This window comes from Athene noctua, chromosome 9, assembly GCF_965140245.1.
Source record: "Athene noctua chromosome 9, bAthNoc1.hap1.1, whole genome shotgun sequence".
NCBI classification, from domain to species: Eukaryota; Metazoa; Chordata; class Aves; order Strigiformes; family Strigidae; genus Athene; species Athene noctua.
Window position 1 is genome coordinate 25,168,335 of NC_134045.1, and position 26,811 is coordinate 25,195,145.

General features: G+C 53.6%; 1 protein-coding gene across 2 annotated transcripts in view; it reads left to right on the plus strand.

Annotated features, from left to right (window-relative positions):
* The first annotated feature begins 2,518 nt into the window (after positions 1–2,518).
* The window catches only part of JPH3 (junctophilin 3), a 60,174-nt gene continuing 35,881 nt past the window's right edge, over positions 2,519–26,811 (plus strand). Inside the window, exons 1-3 of one of the 2 annotated variants that reach the window (XM_074913350.1) lie at positions 2,519–2,667; positions 3,201–3,827; positions 19,736–20,513. In XM_074913350.1, coding sequence (XP_074769451.1) covers positions 3,446–3,827; positions 19,736–20,513 — 1,160 coding nt within the window. In that variant the 5' untranslated portion in view covers positions 2,519–2,667; positions 3,201–3,445. Of the gene's footprint in view, positions 2,668–3,170; positions 3,828–19,735; positions 20,514–26,811 lie in introns of those variants that run through there. The other variant, XM_074913351.1, reaches the window with a different exon arrangement.

The following is a 26,811-nucleotide window of genomic DNA, read 5'->3' on the forward strand; positions in this document are numbered from 1 at the left end:
CCGCACATCAGCAGCACCGAGGAAATATGAACTGGTCTGGGAAGGACTCCCCGAGGCAGTAAGGCCTGCAGATGATTGGGGTGTGGGTTTTTATTTTAAAGTAATTCTGACCTTTGGCTAAAGTCTGAGAAAATCAGATTTGTTTGGGGATAGGCTCAGGGACAGCAGCGTGGCTGTGTCGCGGTTAACCACCAAGCCACGGGCATCCGTGATCGTCCATCCAGCTCCTTCATCTGGTATTCCCACAGATTTGGCTGCTAACGTGGGGTTTGGAAATTTTCAGACCCTCCTGAAGCCCATCACAAACCCTTTAATAACCACAATGGCCCTTTCTGACCAAATCCTCCACTCCAGCCCCAGGGCAGCGAGACAGGCTACGGTCACACCACAAAACCAAAATCTGGTCATGGACAGAAGACGTAACACGTAGCTGCATTCTTAGTGGAGAAACTGCCCCGCTGGTCAGACACAGAGGTGCTGTTCCCAAAATAATACTCATTTTAAAACCACTCACCGTCCTGACAGCCCCGCACTAGCGCTTGTCACTAGTAAATCTCATTCTGTTCTCTGCGTCTTCAGCAGATTGTTATTAATTTTTCACCAGGTACCATTAACCATGCTGTTATTTCAAACACCTATTTGATGAGGAGCAGCAGCCCACGTTGGTCAGAGGTGTGTCACGCCTTGGTGCATGCACAGGCATCACCCTCTACATCCCCTTGAACTCCACAGAAGGAATAGCTGGCCATTAATTAACGCGCCAATTAACATGTAAAACTACTACAACTGTGTAAAACGACGGAGAAAACGACAGAAGGGGGGCTGGAGTTTTCTTTTTTTCTCTGCCAAAATTTTTATATGCTTTTAAGCAACTTCAGTCGTAGTGTTTTTCTTGGAAAGTTTGGGGGTTTCCACCCAAAGTCTCTCTCCATGAAAAAAAAAAAAAAAAAAAGTGAGTTTGCAGTTGCCAAAAAATGCAGTACCTGAAGCGTGGGATTTTTGGGGAAAGAAACAACCACCACCACCACCCTCCAGTGTATAATGAGTACAGTTCTTGCATTCATGAAGGACGCGGTGAGGTTTGAAAAGCCATTTTCAACTGAAAAAAATGCTTCAGTGGGAAAATTTCCACCCACTCTGGTTGCATCCCTTGCCTCCAGCTCTGAGAGAGAGGAAGGTTTTCTCCCAGACGAGGGTGGCGATGTGTTTCAATGGATGGACAAGAAAATGCATCGATAGAAAAAAAAAGAAAAAAAAAAAAACCATAACAAAAAAACCCCAAACTTGAGTGGGAAGACGCAGCCTGAAACTTCCTACTAGGTGGGTAACGGAGGCAGGTACTGAGCGCAACCGGCCCTTCCAGCGGGGATGCACGGGCCTAAATCCTGCGGGTTTCCATCCCCGGGGTTTATACAACTCATTTTTTTCCTCAGAGTCCTGGTTGAGACGGGTCCAGTCGCTAGTCTTGGCTCCAAACTAGCACTCCAGTAACGCCGGCGGCGATGGCGGGATGCAGCCCGAGCCGGTGTGCACGGGAGGTTTTCCGGAAAAGCTGTGTTTTCATACATTGCTTTGCAGGCAGTTGTGAGCATCTTTTTAATTTTTCTTAAACAGAGCTCCCCCTTTATTACTTGTGTATTAATACACTCGTGTGTTAATACAAATAGATGGATACACACGCGCACAGCCCGCATGCTGCAAATATTTGGCACGCTCGGAAACAAGGGGGTGCATCGCAGGACCGGGACCCCGCGTGCTCCAGAGGCTCTGCCTGGGGACCATTTCACATCTTTGCCAGTCGCAGGAAAAAAAAAATAAATTAAAAAAATAAAAAAAATATCTGCGGACAGGACTGGTGAGGGCCTGCTGCTGTTTTGCTCCTTCCTGAGGGATGGGAAGGACCTCGGTGAGATGTTCTGTCTTGAAGGGAGGGACTGGGGTGTGCAGCAGCTCAGCCCAGGGGGGGGGAATCCAGCCCGGACTGCTGCCATAACCCCCCCAGCGACAGCACGGCCTTTTCATGAATAAATAATTTGTGTTGCAGTGTGCTGGACCCGGCACGGAGCAAAGTCTGCCCGGAGACTTGGCGTTGGCGGCGCTGAACGAAGCGTTTGGTCCTTTCCCATCATGTCCCCCCTCCACGTACACCCCCCCCCCCACCTGCAAATGGGGACCCCCGGGTGTGGCGGGGGACGGTCGCCCCCTCGTCGCCCCCCCAAGTGGGAGAGCGGGCAGGGGAGAGATGAAAGGATAAATAAAATTTGGGGAGCATCCCGGCGAGGTGGCGGGGGGCTGCGGGGGGGCTGCGGCCCTGCTGATGATGGGGAAGGGGGGGGGGGGAAGGCGAAGGCGACGCAGTTCCTGTCTCTTTAAATCCACCCTGAGCCAGGAGCCGGGAGATGAGGCAGAGCAGAAAGCCCAGGATCCCTGCTCATTAATAAGCAGGATTTATCCCCGTGGGGAGCCGGGAAGGAGGGGGGGGGAGGCCGTGGGGAGAGAGAGGGGGGGGGAGGCCGTGGGGAGAGAAAAGGGCGAGCAGAGGCCTTTTGCCCCCGACCCCCACCCCCCCTAAAACCCCTCACCCGGGCATCCAACCTCCCTCCGAGCATCCTCCGGCCAAGATGCGGGATCCGCCGGGCGAGGCGAGCGGGTCCCCCCGGGAGTGAGGTTTGCTGGGGGGGGTGGGGGGGGGTGGGGGGGGGTGGGAAGGGCGGAGGAAGAAGAAGAAGAAGAAGAAAGAAGAAGAAGAAGAGGAGGAGGAGGAGGGCGAGCTGCCGGGAGGCGATGGCGGGTTTTTAGGGCGCGGGGTGCGGGTGCGCGTTGCGGGAGGGCAGAGGCACCGCATTGCTGAGAGCCCCGGCCCCGCCATGCCGCCGCGCCGGAGCCAGCCCGGCCGGCCGGGCAGCCCGCGGGGCGGGGCGCAGCGCCGGCTCTGAGCCTTTCGGGGTGCCCTGGGCTGCCCAGCGCACCTTGGGGGGGTTAGTTTTCCTTTTTTTCCTTCTCTTGGCATTTGGCCTCTTTTTTTTTTTTTTTTTTCTTTTTTTTTTTTTGCCTCCTTCCCCCCACCCCCCCACCCCCCCCACCCCCGTTTCCCTGCCTTGGATGGTTTTTAGGTGGAGTCGTTTGCACCAAAACCCAATAGCTGCTGCTGTTCTTGCTGCTATTTTTTTTTTTTTTTTTTAATGATACTGTTTCCACAGCAGGGGAAGAGAGAACTGATCCCGAATATACTCCCAGAGAATGAATAATCACAAGAAACTGGCTTAAGCAGCTCCGTGGATCTGGTGCATGATTTCGATTGACTTTGATTTGATTTGATTTTTTTTTTTTTAATTTTTTATTTTTTTCCCCAAGTCATCGTTCGCATTTTATTTCCTGCATTTCTTTTTTTTTTTTTTTTTTTTTTTTTTCACCTTTTGAGGGATTTGCAAACCGAATTACATGCATGTCCAGTGGGGGAAGGTTTAATTTTGATGATGGAGGGTCGTACTGTGGAGGCTGGGAGGACGGAAAGGCTCATGGCCACGGAATCTGTACCGGCCCGAAGGGTCAAGGTGAATATTCGGGCTCCTGGAGTCACGGCTTTGAGGTGCTGGGGGTCTACACTTGGCCCAGCGGCAACACTTACCAGGGCACCTGGGCGCAGGGCAAGCGCCATGGCATTGGCATGGAGAGCAAGGGGAAGTGGGTGTACAAAGGAGAGTGGACCCATGGATTTAAGGGACGGTACGGGGTCCGAGAATGCACTGGAAATGGGGCCAAGTACGAAGGCACCTGGAGCAATGGATTACAGGATGGCTACGGGACAGAGACCTACTCGGATGGAGGTAGGTGCTGCATTGATCCTTTCCCGGCCGGGGCGGGGGGCGGTGGTGATGTGGGGGCTACAAACCTCCAAACGGAGACCGTGGCTTTGGGCTGGACTCTGTGAGTTTGCAACCTGCTCACTTGGAGCGAGGGACGCTCGTACCCCGCAGGAGAGAGGGAACCAGCCCAGCGTGGCACCGGCCCAGCTCTTGGCCACAGGTAGCCCCATATGTTCCGCGGGTCTCTGGGTGCTGGGTCCTCCCCCCCACACCCCCCCACATGGCCTCGACCAGGTTTTTTGGGGAGGGGAGCCAGCTGTGTGGGTGGGGGGACGCCCAGCTCTCGCCCTGGGGGTTGGGGGGGTTGGAGGACGGGATGGGCCGAGCCGTTGGGAGACAACTCAAGTTGCACATGGGATTCGCAGTTCTGCCTGCACCACTGGAACCTGTAGGATTTGCATCGAAGAGACCCAGGGCAGAGGGGAGGGCCAGGGTGGGGGTTCCGGGGCAGATGGGTGCAGCTTTGGTGCTGCAAATGCTTCCAGCCAGGAGCTGGGGTCTTGGTACACCCTGCAGCCCCTCCAAACGCAGCCCCACGCTTAATAATACCAAGCAAAAAGACTTTAATTCAGACAAGAGTCTTACATTCCTAGTTTACAGCTTAATGCTTAGCGTAGGGGCTCAGAGGGATCACCAAAGCTATTCTCTGCCGTCAACACGGCTTAACGAGACGTGGAGGGGAAACTAGGATTAAATCAAAAACAAGAAAACCCAATCGGAGCCATCCAAAAAAAAAAAAAAAAAAAAAAAATTTGCTGGACTAACAAGCTTTAAGGCCGAACTAGGAGAAACAGCTGGTGCTGTGCTGTAAGTGGCTGTATCATCCTCGCTCGTGTTTTGTGGCTACTTCCATCTAAATTGCCACCATAATACGAGGCAGGCCTACCTGCCAGCAGCCAGGGGCATTCGGCAGCGCTTGCCCCGTTGTTTTGCTGGCAAACATGTCCCTCTAAAGCAGGCTTATTTCTTTTTCTTTTATTTATTTTTTTTTAAGACGCTATCGTTTTCCAGGACTGCTACGTTAAGGAAATTGCAGCACTGATGAGCTCCATCGCAGCCTTCCCGAAAGGTGCTGCAAGACCTTTCTCTAGAAAACCCAGTTTGCTGCTTTGTGGTTATACAGGGAGGCAAGATTAAACGTTACCTGCAGCTGCTCTTTTATGCTCTGGAAGGGAGAGGTGGAACCATCTCTTTGGTTTTTAATGGTAATTTTGTGCTGGTGGCTTTTCTCCTAAAGGAAAATATAGCTGCAACCTTTTGTTTCAGCCGCCTGGAATAATGCTGGGGTCTGAGCTGGAATCTGCCGAGTGTGTGTTTGCAAGCCGTGGATAAATCCCAGCAGTCCTTCAGTTGAGAATAAAGCTTGGTCAGAGAATAATCGCCGTCTCCCACGTTCAAAGCGCTCAGGAGTGGGGTGGGTGGGTGGTGGTGGGGTCTCTGCGTGTTCCCAACGCGAGTGCCGCCTCCCTGCTCCCCTCCTGGCACCCAGCCCCTGCCGAGGGGGGTGCGGGAAGGCGGACAGAAGTCTCCCTGAACTACAGGTCTCCCAGGGGTGGGTGTTGCAGGGCCGGCCCCAGCCCCGGGCACGCACGTGCCCCCCACCCCAGCACGCTTCCCCGTCAGTGGCAGCGCAGCAGCTTTTTGGGAAACCCAGGGGAGCATCTCCAAATTGGGGTGGCTTTACCAGCAGTTTCACTGTTTCTGAGAACCTACCAGAAGCAAAGAGCTTTTTTTTTTTTCTTCCATCTTGTCAGGCCAGGTTTGGGCACCGAAAAGCTCCACTGCGTGTTTCTCGTTTGAGGAGGAGGGAAGAGGATCAGTGGGAGAAAAGGGCAGGGTCTGTAGCGTAAGGAACTCTGCAAAACCATCCTGAGAGGAGGGGACGGCCGTGCTGGGGAAAGGCAGAGCCATGGGACCTGTGGCCAAGCCCATCCTGCTGCCGGCAGCGGGGACAGGCCCCGACGGGCTCCCCCACACCAACGTGCCCCCCATTTCGGTTGGGCAGTCGCTGCGCAGTGACCAAACCCGGTTGAAATTACACTTTCACCCACTTGGTTGCAAAACACCCAGAGGCCACGGCCCTTTGCCCAGTTGCCTGGGTCACCATTCTGGGTAGAAAACACCAAAGTTGGGCATCTCCAGGCTTTTGGACACGGGAACCTGAAGGAACTTTGTGCGTTTGGAAGCTGGTGCGTGCAGGAGCGCTGCTGGAAGGGTGGCTGCGCAGCTATGGCACAGGGGAGGCAACTGTTGGGAAGGATGTTTCTCATTAATCTATTCAAGTTATTACCTTCATCAAACTGAAGTATCCTAGAATCCTCGCCCCAGCATCTGTCACTTGCCACCCACAGATAAATATTCATCCCTTGCATATTTTTTTTTTTTTTTTTTTTAGCACATCCACCAGAGCTAGGGGATGGGTCCCTAAATGCGCAGCGAGGCTCAGGAAGCGAGATGCCCCAGAATTCATGGTTTTTCACTCCCAATTTTACCATTTCCTTGCACGGTGGTGGCTCAGGGCAAACCTCAACACGCCACCAGCCGCCGCCAGCACTAGCTTGGATTTTGCGTGACCGACGCGCACGTGGTGATGCCTCGGGCTTGGACGTGGGGCATGTGGTGGCCTGAGCTGAGTTGTCACCCACCCCCCCCGCCACTCACCACCCCGGGTACCGTCCCCCCAGCCCCCCTCCCCTCCCCACGCCGGGTGCTCACGCCTGCCACACGCACGCACGCTTCCCCCACATGCAGCTTGCCGATCTCACACCTCCCACGCCGACACACTCATCGCCACGCACACACACACGCCTCTCCCCCCCACGCCGAGACGCCGCTTCGCCCCTCCGCTCGCATACCCACACGCACGTGGTCAGCCCCCGGCCCCGCGCTGCCTGACCCCTGCACGCGCCGGACGGGTGCGGGCGGCGTGCCCCGAGCCCTGCGGGGACCTGCTCGTCCACCCAAACCTACGACACCGAGCCCGAATAAACAGAGCCACGCTCTTCCCCTGGAGTCCCACACTTGGCCAAACCTCCCTGGCGCTGCTGCACGCCTGACCCACCGTCCTGTCTTTCCCCTGCACGCACTCACTCAGGCCCCCCCCAAACAACGGTGCCACCAACTTGTCCTTTTCTTCCTGCCAAAAATCCCGGCCACCTCCTGCCCCCATCCAGGAGCACCCAGATATTACATAAACCAGGCTCTGAGAGTTGCTTCAGCCGGCTGCCGGAGTTGCGCCGCGCGTTTGCTGAGCCTGATTCATCCCAGCTCCGGAGCAGGAGCAGGAGTGTTCCCTTGCTCCAGGAGGAAGGGGCTGCATCCACCTGGATCAGCACCTGTGTGAGCCAGAGCCGCTGCGCTCGCCCCGGCTGGAGCTGGTGGAACCTCTCTGGAGCATTGGTCTCCCGTTGGAGACTTTCTCCTGAGGTCAGGAGACATCTCAGCTGGTTCCTGCCTTTCTGTAACTCCACGGACACTTTGGGAATAGTGGTTTTACCCTGGGGACAGTTCGGGGTGTAGCTGCAGGCCTGCTGTGGGGATCCTAGGGCTGTGCTTTGGGTTTGGGTTTTGCTGCTGAAACCTCTGTGGGAGTGGATAAGATGGGGTGGATAAAGGAAGCCCCAAATCTACTTTTGCCCTTTCCATCCCCACCAAAGCTCTCTTTCTCCTCCTTCCACCTCTCCCCAGCTGAGCATTTGGGATCTGAGGCAGGACAGGGGCTCAGGGAGGGACCAGCCCCTCTCCGGAGTCCCCCAGTGCCTGGCCAGCCCCGGGGGAACACCTCGCAGTGGTTCTCCGGGCTGGAGGTGTCTGTGGTGCATCAGGGCCACACCGGGTCCCTCCTGCTGCCACCCCCTCGCCCATCCCGGGTGCCCACGTGCTCCACACGGCTTTGTTTCTCAGGAGGGCTACCCCAAAAGGGACGGGCGGTCGCATCGCCGTGTTCATCTTGTGTAATCCTCCGTGCCCACTCACCTAAATGAATCATCCCTTTGATAGGTGAGTGAAATATAATTAGTGTTTTCATTGTTAGCACCGTGTGAGTAGGCAAGTGGGTTTTCTTGGCCCGCGTTGGGAAATTTTCATGCTTTGGGAGCGATGGGGAGAGGGAAGCGGTGCGGTGGGAGCTGCTGGTGTGGGCTCTCTCGCAGCCTGTCCTGCCCAGGCAGGAGCCACAGTGGCTCCTTGCCCCACTTTCCCCACCTCTGCGGTGGCACCGGTGACACCTCCAGCCACTCCCTTAGCTGCAGCTACTGGCCAAATGGCTTTGAAGTGGTTGAGGAGGTGAAAAACATGAAATATTTTGCAAAAGCAGGCTCCTTGCCAGGGCTGCCTTGGGAGGATGGACCAGGGATGCCGGGGGGGGGGGGACCTGCCTGTCTGGGAAGGGGCCGCAGCCCCCTCGCCTGAGCTGAGAAGTGGTTTTGGGTGAACCACCACCAGCCAGTGCCACTGAGGGCAGCGGCATCACCGAGCGCTGCCTCGTGCCTCTCTCCGTACCGGGTTTTTTCACGGGTTCTTCTACAGCTGCAGGGAACCAACGAGCGAGGGCAAATTTCCATGCGATCTATTCATAGCTCGGATGTCAGAAATACCTTAAAAGTATCAGCTCTCGTCTTATTTTGCTGCCGGGAAGGAATTGTTGATGCACTTTAAATAGTGGGTGGAAACAAGCAAATACAAATGCGCCCTGATCCCCGATCCTCCCGGTTCCTGCAGAATCCAGACACACGTTGCTGATCCTAACAACCCCCCTAAGAGCCTGATAATTAAAAAAAAAAAAGCCACAAACTTTGTTTATAAAGCGTCTCGCTCGCTAGATTAGATGTTTGCAGTGCAGCAGTCTTTATAGGAGAACGATAAGTCCTGACACATCAGGGTCCTGGTAGACGCCGAACGTAGGAAAATGAATCAAAATACTAAATGAAGATTCTGACCAGCGTCATTAAAAATAAATGATATGAACTCATGGTTATTACTTATCTCACTGGAACATGCTGCTTAGTTTCAGGTACAGCTCAGGACAGAGGAAGAAGGATTTTTGACCCCGGGGAAAAGTACATGAGATAGAAATTGCCAGGCTTAGACCCTCACTCCATCTTCTCGAGTTTTTTATCCAGATGCGATGTTCCGGGGGACGGTCTAGGACCCCAACCCTGGGGGGGGGGGATCTGACCCCCCCTTCCACACCTCTCCCTGACCCGTAACAGAGGGTGACCTGAGTCCTGAAGCACGATTTTAATATCCGTTCACTGAGGACGTTGGGGTGGGTTTCTCACAGCTTTTAATGCAAATCTCAGGATATTTGCATGTGATCTGATATCCCATGGGGCTCCTCGTGGTTGGGTGACATCTGCTCCTGTAACCGAACGTTTTATTTATTTTTTTTTTCCTTGAAGCTCCAGCTTGTGGAATCATGTGATTTTTTGCAAGATTTTCAGCTTCATTTTTGAAGCAAGGTTTCCACCCAGACTATTGCAGAAAAGGCATTCTTACAGGCTTGGAAACCAGCAGACGAAAGCTAAAAATGCCTTCTGTTTAAAAATGCCTTGATTTTAAAATGAACCTGATTAATTTTGAATGCTTTGAGTCAGGTAACGGTGATGTAGATGAATGATCTGTATTAACATAGGCATGACTTGAAGACACAGAAGCTGGGCAGGGTGGGGTTGGTGATGGTCTTATAGGGGGAAAAACACTGTGGTTTAGCATCTGTCTTGTGAGATTTGGCAGTTTTTGCCTCTTTGGGGTCTGGTTTTGGCGTTGACTGAAATCCTGACCAAGAAAGGGTTTTGTGTTTTTGTTTTGTTTTGTTTTGTTTTTCAGGAGTTTGCAATAGTTATGGGAGAGTCTTGATGCTAGTTTGCCTCTGCAGTGAGTTGTTTAACTTACAATTAAAGTATTAGTTAACAAAAAAGGGGAGCTTGGAGAAAAAAAAAAATACTTGAAGAGCAAGTGTTTACATTTTGGGGTTTGATATTGGCTTTTCAAAGAGAGATTCTGGCCTTTGAATCAAAAATCCTTAAAAATTGCGATCGATGCATGAACATTCCCTTCGACCAGCCACTCCTGTCCCAAATTATTCCCCGAGGAGGTTCCACTTACTCTGAACATACAGCAGAGCATCGTGAATTTTCAGGAATGAGTGAAGAGCCAGAGCGAGGTCCCTAAGTTTGCAGATATTTGAACCAAGACTCAGGGCATCAGTTTGGGTCTGTAAGGTGTTTCTCTGGACTGAATCAGGGATTGATCATTTATTTCACAGGAAATAAGTAAACCCTGTTCTCGCCTCATCCCGTCCTGCACCATCCCTGCTCCTGGTACAACCTCATATCCCACATCCACGGGTTTCTCATCCTCATCTCATTCACCTGAGCATCTCCCAGCCCTCTCTAGGGACGCAGCCACCCAAAACCCCGCGCTGGCACGCGGCGCCGTTTGCGAGCGCCGGAGAATTGGCCCTTACTCCCGTGAGCTCTGCTGAGAAATGGGGTGAGATCACAGAGTTTGCGATGAGGATTAGAGCGTTGGAGGATTAACGGACTAAGCATTAGCCCGATTTCACTCTGCTTTGTGAGAGGAGCACATTAGCTGTAATAAAGGCGCTGAGCGATATGTTAATGTGTTTCGCATCCCTCGTGCTAAAGCTTCATCCTGGTTTTGGTCCCAGTCGGTGTCCAAATCCGCAGGGATTCAGCTGCTCTGGGCCCCGTTTCACCAGGGAATGATGCTCCCTTGACTTCCCCTGGCTCCAGCGGACCCGGCACTTCCCATTCCCAGGAAGACTAGAAATTTCTTTCTTTAGTTTTTTCCTTTCAGAAAGCTACATTTCCCCTGACTCCAGGACCTGGCGCTTTAAGAAAAATCGTGACTGGCCTGAGATGCATTATGAGCCCCATCAGAATTAGCGATGGCGAGATTTGATTGTCATTATAATGGTTTGAAGCATTTCTCCTAACGCTGGCTGGAAAAGGCAATTACTAACGAACGCAAACAGGGGAAGCAGGAGATACAGAAGCAATGAGAAGGAAGAGGGAGGGGGGTGCTCAGCACAGACTCGCGTTTTCCCGCACACCACGGAGAGCAAATTTGAGGGTTTTTTCCCCCCCTCAAAGCAAATAGCTGAAATACCTCAGAAGCTGTTGTCAGGCGAGCCCGAACCTAGTCATGGGTCTGGGGAGATGCTCCTCTCGCAGATGTTCTCTGAGCTGAATTGCCATATGTGATTTTTCTGGAGTGGTTTCTCCTTAATATTATAAGGGCACGTATTCATTACTGGCCAGTCCCTGTGAAAAATGGTTTAATTCCTGCTTATCTTCAGGGGTAGGACACCAGCTTCGGGGCTTTGCCCCCTTCCCTGCCCTGCTGTAGGTTTGCTGTAGGCTGGGCAAAGCCACTCCGTGGTTGCAGCAGGAGCCACACAGCTCGTTTTGTTGGAGGAGCTCATCCTCCACCTCGCTCCGTGCCTCAGTTTCCCCTCTGTAGGTGCAAACAGCAGCAGTCTTTGCGGTGCCGTGACACCCGTTGTTGTTTGCCAGTGAGGGAAGTAGCTTCATGCTGCTGAGCTGATTGCAAAGTATCTTTGGAGCAGGCATCATGGCAATATAAATATAAAGGACGGCCCGTGTTTTGGATGGGGCTCACCTCCCCCAGATGACCGTCCTGGCCACACGTGGCCCTGCCTTTCAGGTGCAGACCAGCCCTGCACCCACCTCTACCTGCTTGCAAAGTGATCTCCTAAGATCACTCCGTCACCCAAAGCCAACCACCCTGCTGGTTTGTTTCCTTAGATGGAGGGTCCCTGCCCTTTAGCTTTAAAAAGGGATTGCTAACCCTGCTGAGAGGAGCTGCACAGCTGCAATGATTTAGTATTTGCTGAGCCCCAGCAATAGACTTGATGCCGCCCAGCACCCAGGCAGCAGCAAAGCAGCCCGTGACAGCTCTGCTCACGTCCTCTCTTCTCTCCGCTCAGCTCTTCGCCCTTCTCCTGTCCCCCTTCCCCTTCTCTCCTCCACAGATGCCCAGACCTCACTGTGCCCAGCGAGTATGCATGTATCCAGCCTTGCATTAAGCAACATGACTAACATCCATCACGTGTTCCTGCCTGCAGATTATATTTGCATACTCAAAAATCCATACTTTATTTCTTCCCCTGTGTAAGCAGTTACCAGAGCATATTTTTGGCAATTTAGCAGCCCCAGCAGAAGCATCTGACTGTGTTTTTAGCATGACTTGGTGGTGGTCAGAGGCGTGGAGACCCTTGGCAGGGCTGGCGTTGCACACACGCACCATCACCAATTCCCACCTTTCACGGTGGGCGATGCAGGTGGCAAGTCCTAGCCCTCCATGCCATGCCTGCGTGGGATTTAGGTGAGCATTTGGGGGACGGTGGCTGCTCTCTGCCCAGCAGCTGGGGACAGGGCAGGGAATGCAAGTCACCCAGCGCAACGCCTTGTCCTGCTGCCAGGAGTGCAGGAGGATCGGCTCTGAGGAGGGCTTGGCAGCAAATGTGCACCCACGTGCACGCTCGGGAGGACCCATACATGCAGGGAGCACCTTGGGGGGGGGGGCAGATTTTTACCACCGAGGCCCCCTGACTGCTGGACATCATCTGGGGTGGCCAATAAGGGTGGGGTGGCCAATAAGGGTGTCCCCATCATCACACCATCAGGACTGAGGCTGGATGAGCATCCTCCAGGCCTCTCTTTTCTCTCATACATCTCCTCTTTGGGATGGATGTTTCTGAGGTGCTAAACATGATTTGGGCATGAATCCTCCCTGGGACTTCTTGATATCGAAAAGCTGGGATGTGGTATCTGTAAAACTTCCTCCTTCTTTTGGAATTCAAGAGACCGGCCTAATTATTGCCATCGGATGTCTTTAATTAATATGCTGCAGAGATCAGAGATAAGAGGCGGGGGGTGAGCGTACCAGGAAGGATCCTTCGCAAGATAAACTAGCAATTTGCAAGGCCTAATTACTTTGGCTGGGTTTGGAAAAGTGGATGGGCGCTTTGGACAACTCCGACCTCGTTCCCAAATTTTGCTGAGTGGCGGAAGGGAGCTGGAAGGGTTGGACCACTGCTGCTGCCAAACACAGTCACCGTAACAGGGGATCTGGCTGTGCTTCAAGGATGGGACTGAGGCTCCAGAGAAACCTGCCCTTTGAAGCCTGCTGCTCCCACGTTCCGTGAAAGCCTGGGTAGCTGCGCCCGTGCCACTGATTATTTTAGTGGAAATACCTTGCATTGACCCGTGATGGTGAGCCGTTTGTGTTTTTTTTTTTTTTTTTTTAACTCAGCGATGGGTAAGGAATATTTTTCTAAGCATTTGACTTCTCCTGAGGTCGTGTTGTGATAATAATATGTATGTGCCCACGGGCCTCAAAAATACTTTACAGCATCCTAAATAACTGCTTGAATTTCTCCGTGTGAGAAACTGAAGCGGGGCAAGGCAGGGCAGGTCTGTGCAAACCTCCCCGTGTGCTTTACCCCATGTGCTTGCCAAGGGCTTTGTCCTGCAGGACACGGAACTGGCTGTCTTGTTTGGGAAAAGCCTGTGAGCAGCCTTCAGTCCATAAAGCTTGTACTTAATGGTGTCCCTGGAGCGGAGCCAGAGGGCTCAGCAGCCTGCAAAATGCCAAATCCTTCAGTATGGCGAGAGGGACGGAAGAAAATGCAGCCATTCCAACCCCCAAAATCCTGAATTCTGTCTCCTTCCCGTGCCATGGTGGAGCTGGACCAGGTTTATATCCAAGGGAATGATCCCACCTTCAGCCAAGGGAAGGATTGCTGTGTGCTGAGCAGCTCATCTTCACCCCTTGGGGCCACCACCGCATCATTCAAAATCCACTTATTGCTCCGGTGTGCCCTGAGGTGCTGCTTGTTTGTTGGAAAGCTGGGCTCCCCCGGGCATCGTTGGTCTTTGCCATCTCTCCGTAGGCAGGAGAGGACTGCGGGTGCCAGGCAGCCTCTCAGCTTGGGGCAGCAAGCGGCAAAGCCGGGCGCTTTCCACCCTCTGGCATTTCTCACCTTCACCTGCTGAGTGCAGCACTGTAGGCCTCCTCCCTCTGGGCCAGAAAGGCCATTTTCTAGGTGTTTCAGGTCTCCTTGGCCTCTCCATTGCTTTGTCCTGTGCAGAACGCACCTGGTATAGAGACAAGTGGCATCAATGGAGTGACTCTTCTTCTTGCCCAAGGTTTCAGCCCAGTGTGCTGCGTGTGGGAAGAGCAAGACGTGAGTTGGTTGCCTCTCCCCAGCCATGGTGAAGACCTCATGTACAAGAGCGAGCAGCTCCCTCCGTGGTCCTGGGCCCACGAGCACCTACACGAGCCCCACCGCAGCACCTGGACCCCCAGGAGATGAGCTGGAGCTGGAGATGGGTCCCCTCCTTCCCCGCTCCCCAGGAAAATCCCAAAAAGCTCTTTGGCAAAGCCAAAGAAACGAACGGAAACCCGTAATTCTTTCCGGTGTCTGTAATGCCTCAGATCCTCCAGGAGCACTTTGCAAATAGGAGCTAATTAGTCTTCCCAATCCCCAGCTGAATTGCTGGAGTGCTGCTGCGTTATCCCTGTTTCCCGCAGGGAACAGGGAGGCGCAGAGGTTGCACCCAGCCATCTCGTAGTCGGTTTTGTGCAGGGTCCTGCTCACCTCCCCGAGTCTGCAAGGTGCAAACCGGGGCTAACCCTGATTTCGGGGATTTTGGCATTATGGGGACAAGAGGAGCAGCCCTGCAGACTCTCTGCTCTCTTCCCAGAATATATTTTAGCCTCCTGAGCCAAATGCTGAGAAAGCGCTGAATAACTGCAACAGATTAGATTACTTTTTGGTACTTGTCATTTCTCAAAACATTTTATCTTCTGCTGGAGCATCAGAAACGATGCTTTGGAGGCCAGTGACTTCCCGCTTTCTGCTTTCAGCCCAGCTGGCTCCAGCCAAGGATGGGGCTCCACATGGTCTTCAAAGCAATGGAAATTCCTGCAGGAGTTTTAAAAGCCATTTGGAAACAACCCAGCCTTGTTCCAAGGGGAGCGAGCCAAAAAAACCCCAAACCCCAGGCTTAAGGACAGAACTGAAAGTGGCCAACAACCGCATTGCCTCTTTTCCTCCTTCCATGTTTCCATCCCAGCTTTCCCTGTCTTCCCCACGAGCCCGTTCCCTTGCTCACGCTCCATCTGCAGTTTCCAAAAGAGGAATTTTCTTGCCGATCCATCTTTCAGGATGGCTTCAGTTATTTTCTCCTAGCTTAAGTTACGCCCTCCCCTTGTCTCTGCTCTGCACACGTGTGGCCGCATCCCCACCCTTCTTGGCATCACCTTTATCTTGGCCAAATCCTGCTGGAGCGATGACACCAGGAGTCAGGAAATTTTCCCTGCGGTAAAACCACGACAAGCAAGAGCACCACCTGCTTATTCCCTCGGGCTCTGATTTTACAGCAAAATTCCCATTCCCAGGGCAGGATCAGGTCCTCTTTTCAGCAGGGTGGTAGTGGTGACTGAGATTTCTTGGCTTGCCTCTCCAGTGCTCTCCTGTCCTGCATCTGCTCTTGCCCACAACTTCCAGGCAGCCCTAGCCCTGCCCGCGCGATGCTGCCCTGACCACGTAATGGATGCTGCATTTTCCCCACTGCAATCACTCCATCAATCTCATGCAATTAATGCTTCGGGAAGCTTTTTGCAAATATTGATAGTATGGAAAGAACTACAACGCAGAAATGGCTGCTGCTTCGGTCGTATTGCCATAGTAAGTCACAAATTACCGAGCTCAGGAGGATTTTCTTTCCGTGTCCAAGACTTTCTTGGCTGCTCTTTGTCTTTTTCGCTCAGTGCAAAAGGCCCACACAGAAGTGGGATGGAGATTCGTGGCATCTTGGAGTCATCCGTAAGAGTGACCTGCACGGCTGCAGGGAAGAGGTTGGCACATTTTCCTCCCCAGCAATTCTCCTCCATCATGGTGGCTTTGCCTCTTTTCTGTAGGGCTCAGGCAGTGCAGTCAGCTTGTGGCCAGGATTGCAGTAGCCTTGGCTTGCTCGCTGCTTCCCATCCCAACGGAGGCACATTCCCCTCTTGCACACAAGTTAAAGAGGGCATCTGCTCTTCTGCCCCGACCCTGGGAGGTGCTCAGCTCTCTACATTTGCACTGAAGTCCTTGAGAACCTCCGTTCAGCACCTCAGCAGATCAGTCTGGGGACCTTTAGCATCAGACGTGCTCATCCCGTTACCCCCAGCCCCATCCTATGGTCCCCACTGCACCAGCTTCCCGTTGCATGTCCCTCTTCAGCTCCCTAGCTCTGGAACAGCTATAGCTGGTCCGTCCGGGCACAGAAAGTGGAAAATCATAAAATCCAATTTCCTCTGCAGAGAGAAAGAGTCTCCCAGCTCCTTGTGAGATTAAACTTCGTGCATATATCTGCAAATGTTAGGGGGCAGGGGTTAAGCTGAGCAGTGCAAGGGGAGGAGGTGACAGTGCTTAGCAATGCAGCTCAGAGGGCTCTGAGACCTTCCAGTATTTATGGCCAAATCCTGGGATATTTAGGGGTCTAAAACATAATGAAGTCAGGTGAAGTGCTGTTTGGGTAAGGAAGAATGGATGAACTCAGCTCCCTGGAAGGAATCTCTTCGATGTGCTGGTGGCCATGAAGGTGATCAGATGTCTTGGTAGCCATCAGGGAGGTGGCTGTGCCCTCCCAGGCAATCCCCAGAGGTAATTCCAGCAGGAAAGCAAGTAGGAGAGCAACGACACCCCAGAAAGCACGTGTGGGGTTTGGGTTTTACTCTCTGCTGGGAGTTGCTCCATGATTCTGGGAGGGGAGAAGCAGGACGGGCTGGCTGGCTGGGCTGGCGCCTCACGTCCTTGCATCCTCCGTCTGGAAAAATCAGCCTTGCCAAGGAGATGCAGAGATTGCTCCTGGCAGCCGTGCAGTTCTAGGAGTAGGTTGTAAGGCCACGCAAATATGACAGCTTCCCGGGCACCTCTGCCTCGCTGGGGATACGCACAGGCGCTCGCTGCAGCTGTAACCTGCTGTGACCAATTTGCCGCCTCTGCTCCAGCTGAGACGCGCTGTCACGCCCGCTCCGAGAGCGCTTTGTTCTGCTCCTTGCCACTGCCTCTGGTTTTCAGCAAAGGGCCGTGCTTGCTTTATAGTGCTTTGGTTTAATCTGCCTTTTTTTTTTTTTTTTTTTTTTTTTTTTTACAGCTGCGGATTTGCTAGGAGACAGGGAGGTCGAGGGACCTGCATGAGGCCAGGGACTGAGCCAGGGATTCAGCCAAGGGAGAGGGAGTCAAGGACTGGGGCAGGGCAGGCTCTGACGGAGCTCGGGCAGGATCTTTTCTCCCTGTCCCCACAGTGACATCTTTCCCTGAAACCCACTGAATCCATCTCTGTAGGAAACAGGAAGCTGAGCACAGTGCGAGGAGATCCCAAGGCATCTTGGGGGGTCCCTTTTTGGGCATGCTCGGGGTGTTGGGGGAAATCTCTCTCCCCCAGCCTCTGCCCATCACCCCCAGTAGGTTCCTCCTGAGAAGGAGCCAGAAAGGGAAGCGAGACGGTGCCAGGTCTGCAGGGGATGGACGGGTGACTTGCTGGACTCTGCCCTGCCCCAGGCACCGTTCCAGGGTGCCACTGGGCACGGGGAGAGCCGTGGTCACACGGCATCAGTTTGTTGCCTGTTCTTGGGGACACCAAAGTGGGCTGCAGCGGGTCAAGCCCAGCTCACAGCTCACACCCAGCCACAGGACATGTCTGATGTTTCTCCTGAGCTGTTTACCACCTCTCCTGCTGGTTGTCCCCCGTCCTTCTCCCCGCCGGCACTGCCACCACCTCCTCACCCTGTCCTGACATAATCCCGGTGCTCTGCTTCCCTCCCCAGTGCTAATCCTATCAACCCTCAGTAAATCCTGCCCGCCTGGCCCTGCCTCTCCTTGTCCCTTCTCTGAGGCAGACTTTGTGGGGTGCCCTAGCTTGGGGCTGGCATTTTTTTGGGGTGCACAAGGCTGTCACCTATCTAATGTAGCACTTTGGGGGGTTGCTTGCATCAGAGCACCGGGAAGGATGCCCAAGCCCCAGAAGGTTTGTGCAAAGAGCTCTTGGCTATTAGATGAGACAGCTCATGCACCCCAAAATGTGCCCGGGTGCTGGTTTCATGCTCTCGGGAAGCAGTTGCTGTGCTCAGCATGAGCCTCTCCAACCTGTACCTGTCTCTAGAGCTACCACTGAGCCCCGGGGACGGGGTGGTGGAAACCCCTAAGGGAGTCTTGGGGATAGGATCGGCATGAGGAATGAAAACAGAGCAGAAGGATGTGTCGCTGTAGGGTTGGGATCACTCCTTGGAGCGAGGGTTGGGTTTATCTGGGCTGGGGATGGCCAGCACAGCCTGTTTTAATAATCCTTTCCGTTGGGGCGTTGGAAAACGTTGAGAAGGAAAACACTGCATCAAGGCAGATAGGTCTCAGGGAACAATATTTTTGCAGCCAAAAGAGCCGGCTCAGGTGGACCCAACAGGTTGCTCGTGTCTACGAATCACGACCTGATTGCAAAGAGCATCTTGTGCAGAGAGGGGATGGAAAGTCTTTATCAGACTGAGCCGGTGGTAATCATCCGGGCTGTTTTTGTCGGGGCTGTTTCAGTTTGATTCTCAGAGGGTTCACTGTTTCAGCAAGTCTATTTTAAGACTCCTTTGGCGTGCGGGAGCGGGGCTGGCACAAAAGGAGGCCCCGATGCTGCAAGGTGCTGCCTGTGCCCGTCCCAGCACGGGGCCCTGCTCTTGGCATCGCCAGCCCGGGGTGGGGGCAGCGGGGCAGCCCGGGGCCAGGGCCAGCCACAGCATCCCAGCAGCACCAGTGCCAGGCGAGGAGCCGTCCTCAGGTTCATCAATCCACCCCACGAGGGCTTAGGCGGGTGGTGAATCACTGCATCTCGAGCTAGTCCAGAAGAGATTAAGCTAACCTGTGAATAAAACCAAGCCCCACAGTTCAAGCAGCTGGGATAAAACGTGAAAGCGTGCCAATCGCCAGGCTCCAGGAGGGGAAGGGGTTATAAACCCCGAGCAGATTACCGCTGCACATCTCGGTGCACAGGGCAGGCGTTATACTCTGGTTGTGCTTCCCGGGCTGGATGGGTTTCTTGTGCCTCCATTTCCAGTGTCACAGCAAGGTCCCGTGTGCGTTTCATCCCATTAACGACCAGTTAATCAACTCCAGTAAGTGCCCACGCAAATGTAGGAGTTCAAACAGGGGCATATTTCCAAGGAGAATAACCAAATGGATCTCTGCTTCTGAGGCCTTTATTTCGGCAGAGCCTCTCCCTTCCGCTACACGCCGGATGAAAGGCACTATGTATATAAATAAATGCATTGTAATATACCATCCGCTTTGATCACTGCCGGCAGCATGGATGGGATCAAAGTCTGCTCCCGGATAACAATTCCCCTATCCCGTCTCCCTTCTCCCTTCCCTTTCAAATTAGGGGCTGTTCTAAGGGACAGTTCCTCGAAGCATCGCTCCCTGCACGCTGGTGCCTTGGCTGGTTTCTGATATTTCCACGCTGCAGCTGGAGTGCATGCCTGCAATCCAACCAAGATGCTATTTTTTTTCCCCCACAACGTGACATTACAATGCTTGTCATGGAGATGGGACTGGGATCCAGAGCTGCATTTTGTGGTTCCTGCTAGTGAAGTGTTTGCAAAGGAGTTGACCCAGCGCTGAGGGATCTGGTGGGGTTGGGAACGGTCAGGGGGAGAGTCATGCTTGGGCTGGAGGAGCTGCAAGGGCTTTTCCAACCCACATGATTCTGTCAGTCTGAGTTTGATGCTGTCGGTGGTCCATGGGATGCCATGCCATGAAACCCCTCTTTGCTTTTGTCTCCTCTTCCCAGGGACATACCAGGGCCAGTGGGTCGGAGGGATGCGCCAGGGTTACGGCGTCCGGCAGAGCGTTCCCTACGGCATGGCTGCGGTTATCAGGTCACCCCTGAGGACGTCCATCAACTCCCTGCGCAGCGAGCACACCAACGGCACGGCGCTGCACCCCGACTCCTCGCCGGCGGTGGCCGGCAGCCCCGCCGTCTCCCGAGGTGGCTTCGTCCTCATGGCCCACAGCGACGCCGAGATCCTCAAGAGCAAGAAGAAGGGAATCTTCCGGCGGTCGCTGCTGAGCGGGCTCAAGCTCCGTAAGTCCGAGTCTAAGAGCTCCTTGGCCAGCCAGCGGAGCAAGCAGAGCTCTTTCCGGAGCGAAGCCGGGATGAGCACCGTCAGCTCCACCGCCAGTGACATCAACTCCACCATCAGCCTGGGCGAGGGCGAAGCCGAGCTCTCCGTCATCGAAGACGACATCGACGCCACCACCACCGAGATCTACGTCGGCGAGTGGAAGAACGACAAGCGGTCGGGCTTCGGGGTGAGCCAACGCTCGGACGGGCTGAAGTACGAGGGGGAATGGGCCAACAACAAGCGCCATGGCTACGGCTGCATGACCTTCCCCGACGGCACCAAGGAGGAGGGCAAGTACAAGCAGAACATCCTGGTCAGTGGCAAGAGGAAGAACCTCATCCCGCTGCGGGCCAGCAAGATCCGCGAGAAGGTGGATCGGGCCGTCGAGGCGGCCGAGCGAGCGGCCACCATCGCCAAGCAGAAAGCGGAGATCGCGGCGTCCAGGTAAGGTGGTCCCCGTCCCGACGTGGCGTCTCATTGGTCCTGCCCCAATGCCTGTGGTTTGATGGGAGAAGTAGGACGAGACTTTTTGTGGTAGTAGGTGCTCAAGGGGGTGTTTTAAAAAAGCTGCTGGAGGCAGGCAAGCGTGGCGATGGGCGTCTGCTGGTGCAGGCAGCCGTCGGTGCTATCTGGACCCCAAAGTGGGAGTGAGCAGCATCCTGGGAAGCCAAGCCGCTGGGCTTGCCCAAACCTCATGGATGGTGTTCAAAATGAGGTGTAGCCCAGCCGGTTTGTCCCTCGGCTAACTCTGAGGGGACTGTGGGTGCACGGCCTTCCCAAACCAGCCGGCGAGGCCACGCAGGCTCACCCGGAGCGGTGCGTTCGCTGGGGTGGTTGCACCGTGGTGGGACTGCACTTGTGGGTCACGGTGTGGGGCTCACAGGCTGATAGCTGTCACTTAGGAGGTACTGGGTTATTTACCCCATTTCTCCCGAGCTTCTTTAATAAGCAGGATAATAGCCTTAGCAGAAGAGCTCCTGAGATGCTCTTTGCCCGTATCCTCTGTCTGACTTATAGCCAGGAGGAACCATCCGAGGGTTGGCCTATGCTGGGAGGATTCCCAGCTATTTCTGTTCCCAAAAGAGGTTTTGAGTGGAAAAGCAGTCAAATCGCTGGCTGCAGCTGATGCTTGGGGAGGGTTTGCCCTGCCTGAGGCTCTGCTAGAAAGCAGCAGATCTGGATGCCCAGATAATCCCTACAAGCCTCGAGAAACCCTCACTGCCCAGGCTGCCTGTACCATGATGGAACTGCTCAGTGATTCAGAGCAGGGACCTGATCTGGCTGAAAACCAGCAGGAGGGTGGGGGGAGAGGGGCCATGTATAATTTAGGTTGAAATAGGGTCCAACTCTCAGCTCAAAGCAGGAGCAACTCAATCACCTTCTAGCTGGCTCCCAAAATGTGCCCGGAGCTTCGTGACTCACGGCAAGCTCCCAGACATGAGGTGAGCCGAGGAGGAAAGGCTCCTTCGCTGAATTCAGGGCTCTTTGTACCACTTTTTAGGGTCGGTTTAATAGAGCATGGTCATTCCTTTCTGGTTTCCAAGTGCTACCTATAGCAGCCAGGCTGGGGAAAAAGGGTGGGGTTAAGGGAAAAACCCAGGTACCTCCATAGTCGCCTGTGCGGGATTAATTGTTGGGTCTGGATCATTTGTATGCAGAGTCACACTTGAAATCTTTATCAGCGTGTCTGCCGATGACTTATCTGCAATGTGAATGAGACTCCCAGGCCTGCTCTGGGAGCATATTTGGGCTTGACGATGTTTTCGAGCTGATGTTGTACCAAACTGTTGTCAAAGGTTTGAAAAAAAAATTAAAAAAAAAAAAAATCCCGCTAGATTGCCAGGTAGGAAACAGACTGCAGAGCAGGGGAAAGACCAGATCTTTTCCTGTGATCTGGGGATGCAAATGCCTCAGTACAAAGGCCTGAATCCTGAAAACATGGAGCTCTCGTCTGCAGGGGGATGCTGGGTCTGGGAACCTGAGCATCCTCCATCCCAGGTGGTAATGGTCCTGGAAAGCCACCAGAGTGGGAGTTGGAAGAGATATGACCTCCCCCATGTTGGAAATGCTTACTGAGCTCTTGGCATATAATGTTGCACCTTCTAATTATTAGAGAGAAGGCAAAAAAATCAACTTAGATAGGAGTGCCAGGGCATGAATACCTTCCTCCCCTGTACCAGCCGGGGTAACGCGGTCCTGAGCTCCGCTGGAGTGCTGGGGGGGATGATGCAGTCCGTGACCACGCGTTTGCATGGAGGAGGAGAAAAGCCGTGGGATGTGGGGACCACCCAGAGGGCCCTTTTAATCCTCAGTGAAGATGCAAAGAAATAAATGAATGGGAGTGCACTGCTTCAAGGATACTCCGTCAGAGACCGAACCTGGTCCCACCAGAAGATGCTCCGTGAGCAATCCGACATCTCCATCCTGCAGCCCAGCTGCCTCCACTGTTTGCACTCAGTTTTAACTGGTCTGTTGTGGAAGAAAGCAAGTGCTGGGACACAGGGCTTTGCTCTTTTCGCGGCACAGCCATCGCCTCCGGTGCACGAGGGCTGCTGGTGTGTTGAAAAGCCCTTTATTGATCTGCTGCACAGCCCATCTCTCGCTGCGCGGGCTGGGGACAGACAGACTCCAGCGTGATGCGTGCTGTGCCATTAGTGCTGGGTTACCAACCACAAATGACATCCGTCCCAGGAATTTTTGCTGCCTGTGTTAATGGTTTGTGTTGAGACCACGAATCCTATCAACAAAGAGCCAAACCATTCGGCTACGGCCGGGTGGGATCGCAGGATCTGGGCTTTGCTGGAGACGGGGCGGGCAGGTGGGATTAGGTGGGTGTAGAAGCTCAACCCAGAGGTTTTGGAGGGTCTTTTGGGTTTGCAATCTGGCTGCACGCAGGAGGGGCCCAAGGACCTCGACATGGAAGCAGGGAGAGTTGCTTTGTCTGAAACCCGCGACCCTTCACCTCGAGCTCTTCCCCTATGCGAGGGTTTTTGCAGAGACGCCCTCTCAGCGTGCAGAACCAGGAGAGAGCAAGGTTTTACAAACGCGGAACCAGCTAGAAAGGCTTTCATAGAATCAGTCCGATTCATTTTAAAGCTTCTAAATGAATAAACACTCCCCTGCAGTGCCCACACCAAATTGCGTGGTCCAAACGGAAAGAAGGACACAAAATAGGCAGAGGATGCGCTGCCGGAGGAATCCTGATGCTCATTTCAGTGGCTTTGGGGCTCAGGGATGCAATATCCCCCCTCTGATACCAACGTGAGCTCTGGTTTACCAGCACCTGGGCATTTTCTAACAGCACTGGTGTGTGTCTGTGTATGTGGTGCATGTGTGTGTGTGTATTCTCTTCTGTCTAATAATATGGCTGAGTTCACTCTGCAGCCTTTCCCTTGGTGGGGGAAAATATGTACCCACCCACGTATTTCATTAAATTTGTAAGAATTCAGTATTTTTGAAAACTCTACTGCTCTGTCAGATTTGGTTGGAATTGGCCGACACGTTCAAAAGTTATTAGTGTGGGAGTGATGGCATATAGATATATAAACAGCACAGTCACATAAGTAAGCCCCATTTCCTGAAGAAAGTAGGCTAAAAACATAGTGTACTGAAGTAAATTGGATTCTTAAAGTTGTTTTAGTCTGAACGGAGTACAATGTTATCTGTGACACAGAAAAGTAAGCTCATTTAAGGAATAGTTTTTAGGTTCAGTAGATGGTTCTCCTAAATTTTCTTCAATGCAGTTACGATGAAAGAACCCTTTCTTTCCTCTTACGTCTCCCATTTTGCTGAAATAGTTTGTGGGAAGTCAAGGGGTGAGAAGGGCTGTGAATCAGGTCGGAAAAACTACCGTTGATATCAACTGTCGGTTGTCAGAGGAAGCCAGGGAGGGAGCCCCTTTTTCAGGCTGTTTAAAGGGAAGGTGCAGGATGTCCTTTTTGTGCTGTGGCTTTACTCCTCTCGTATCAGCCAAGAGCCATCACTCTTTCTGCTGCTACCCTGGAAGGATGAAGGATGCACTGGAGACACCAGCTCCCGTCTCGTTAGTGGGAACGTTCATGCCTAACACAAATTGCCCATAGGCACTGGTGTGTCACGGTCACCTAAAATATAATATTGAGGCAAGAGAGGTGGGCCAGAAAGCTCATCCTCACCCCCTGGCTTTTGGCACAGCCGCTGGCCGTGGAGGATGGATGCACGTGAAGCATCGGGAGGAGCTCAGGCCTGACTCCAGCTCTCAGTGACAGACGATGGTAGTTTTAACGCAAGGCAGACAGACTCTAATTCTCTCCAGGGTTTCCTTCTGCTACCACAATTCAAGGTTTTGTAATTAGTGGGTGGACTACTTATGAGAGGAAGGGCTGTCACCAGAGCTAGGGATAGGAGTCCCAAAGATGGGTGGCCTTTAGCAAGCACTCAGCTGCTCTCCAGCACAAGCTTCATGGGGGCCCGTTGTTCAGCACCTTAAATAACAGCTTCTCGGAGCAGCCGATCCCCAGCACCCCAGAGGGGATGTTGTTCTCAGGTTAGTCCTAAGTAATGCACTTTCAGGCATAATTATAGCTGAGCCATTCACCAACGATGAGAAAAATATAATTAAGCTCCATAGTCTCAGGAGGAGTTGGGCTACAAATTAGCACAGTGTCATTCAACTTCAGAAAGGGAAACTGGAGGGAAAAAAAAAAAAAAAAAAAAAAAAGAAAAGAAAAAGGAAGAGAATAAAGCCAACCTGGCAGTGAGGACGGGTAAAGGAAAATGTTTGGGCCTAGCATGGAGGCTCCTTCAGGATGCTGCAGCGAGGGCGAAGCATCCGTCCGCGTTTGATGTACGACGAGGAGCAGGAAGGCAAGAAAAGCCCCGGAGAGCTGAACAGCAAAGTGCAGAAGGTTGTTTGAGCCAAACAGGTATTTTCTTCAGAAAAATGGAAATGCAGCCCAGGCAAAACCCACAGAAAAGAATAGATTCTGCAGTTCTGATCCCAAACATTTTAAGTTGCGGTAATGTCACTACCGGCAGTACGCCGAGCCATAATAACGCTGCTTAATGCTCTCTCAGACCTGTGCCTGCAGCTTTGCAATTGTACTTAGCTGCATTTGATTTAAGGTTTCTGCTGGCTTTTCTGGTGCCTGGGGGAGGTGGCTGCGGGGCTCCTGCATTAGTCTCGCCCTAATCCCCGCCTTGTGCAGCCGGCGGGGCTTTCGCTGCGGATGGAGACAGGGATGAGGGTTAAAGGGAATGCTGCGGCCCCAGAAAGGTTGTGTGTCCCCTTCCTTGGGTCAGGGTGGTGGGGACGAGCCGGCGGTGGACTGAAGCTGAAATGAGTCACAGCTGAACTGGCTGCGGGGATGGGGCTGAGCAAAGGCGTCAGGGATCAGCCCAAGTGTGTTGGGGCCTCGTCCAGCCCCTCTTTGGGCACCTCTGGGTCTGGGGAGGGATCCTCTACTTATGACCGCTTGGAGAAGCTCTGCCCCTTTGCCCCCTGAGGCCACACAAGCCAGCTGGAGCTTGGGGCTGTGCAGGAGCCACCTCTGTGCATCAGCTGGGGACCGTTGGGGTCACTGACAGCATCCCCCAGTACCCGCTGGGTCTCGTGCAGGGACAGTGTGCACCTCCATCCCTTCCCCAGCTCTCCGTCCTTTCCTGGAGGGGTGCAAAGGGATAGGGAGGAAAACACAGAGGGGATGGTTGGAGGTGACTCAAAGGCTGAGGGAGGAGGTAATTCTTTTTACGGCAGCATTTTCATTTTCATTTTCCTTCCTGCCCTCTCTCCCCACAAGCAACCCCTGTGCAATGCAGAGAGGAGCAAAGCCCAGGGCTGGCAGGCTCTACTGACAGAGCTGGGCTGAGCTGAGCTGCAGCAGAGCCACTGACTTCCCTTCCTGCCAGCTCCTTCCCTCTGCCACCTCCCTCCCCTCCTCCTGCCCGTGCACAAGCTCCAGTGGGTTGACAGGGGTCAGGCGATACCGCGGCAGCAAAGATTAAGATCAGCTGTTAGTCCTCCCGTTGGTGTGTCACTGTCAGCTGGGATGACACGGGTACCTCTGACTCACAGCAAGCACAATTTCCACCTCTAATCCAGGCCACTCGAGGAACAGCAGATCCCCCACGGCATCCCGGAGCAGCGCATCCTCACCCGTAGCCCGCTCTTGCGGGATTGTGACTGTTTAAGTCCTCCTGCAATGGCAATTTAATAACTTCCTGCTCAAACAGGATATCCAGCATTAAGCCCTTTTGTGGCCGTGTCAAAAGTCAGGACAAGCCGTCGCGCTCGCTCGAGGCCAGCTTGGCACGTCCCCAACTGCCGCTCCGTGCAGATGGGGAGGAGAGCATCCATGCACAGACACAAACGGGCTGGAAAATGAAGTTCCTCTCATAGGAATGATGCTTTACAAAGTAATCCAGCTGGCAAAACTTCAACAGGGTCTTTTTTAACCTCTAGGAGAGCAGCTGAGGGTGGGTTTCTCTCATTGCTTTCCCATCCTTCAGCCCTGACCACCACTCCCGACTCGGCGGCTCCCACCGCCTTCCCTCCCCGCTGAGCTGAACAGGAGCTGAAACACCCCGGCTCCGTGGCCCAGGTGTGCAACATCCATTCATATAATCATTTCCAACGTTGCTACATCGTGGTGGAATAACAGGGGCAGAGCGGAGATTCACAACCCGTTGGATTTGCCGTGGTCCCAGCCAGCTCTGCCCTCCTCCCCGCGGGAGGAAGATGTCCCGAATCCCATGGCTTGTGTCT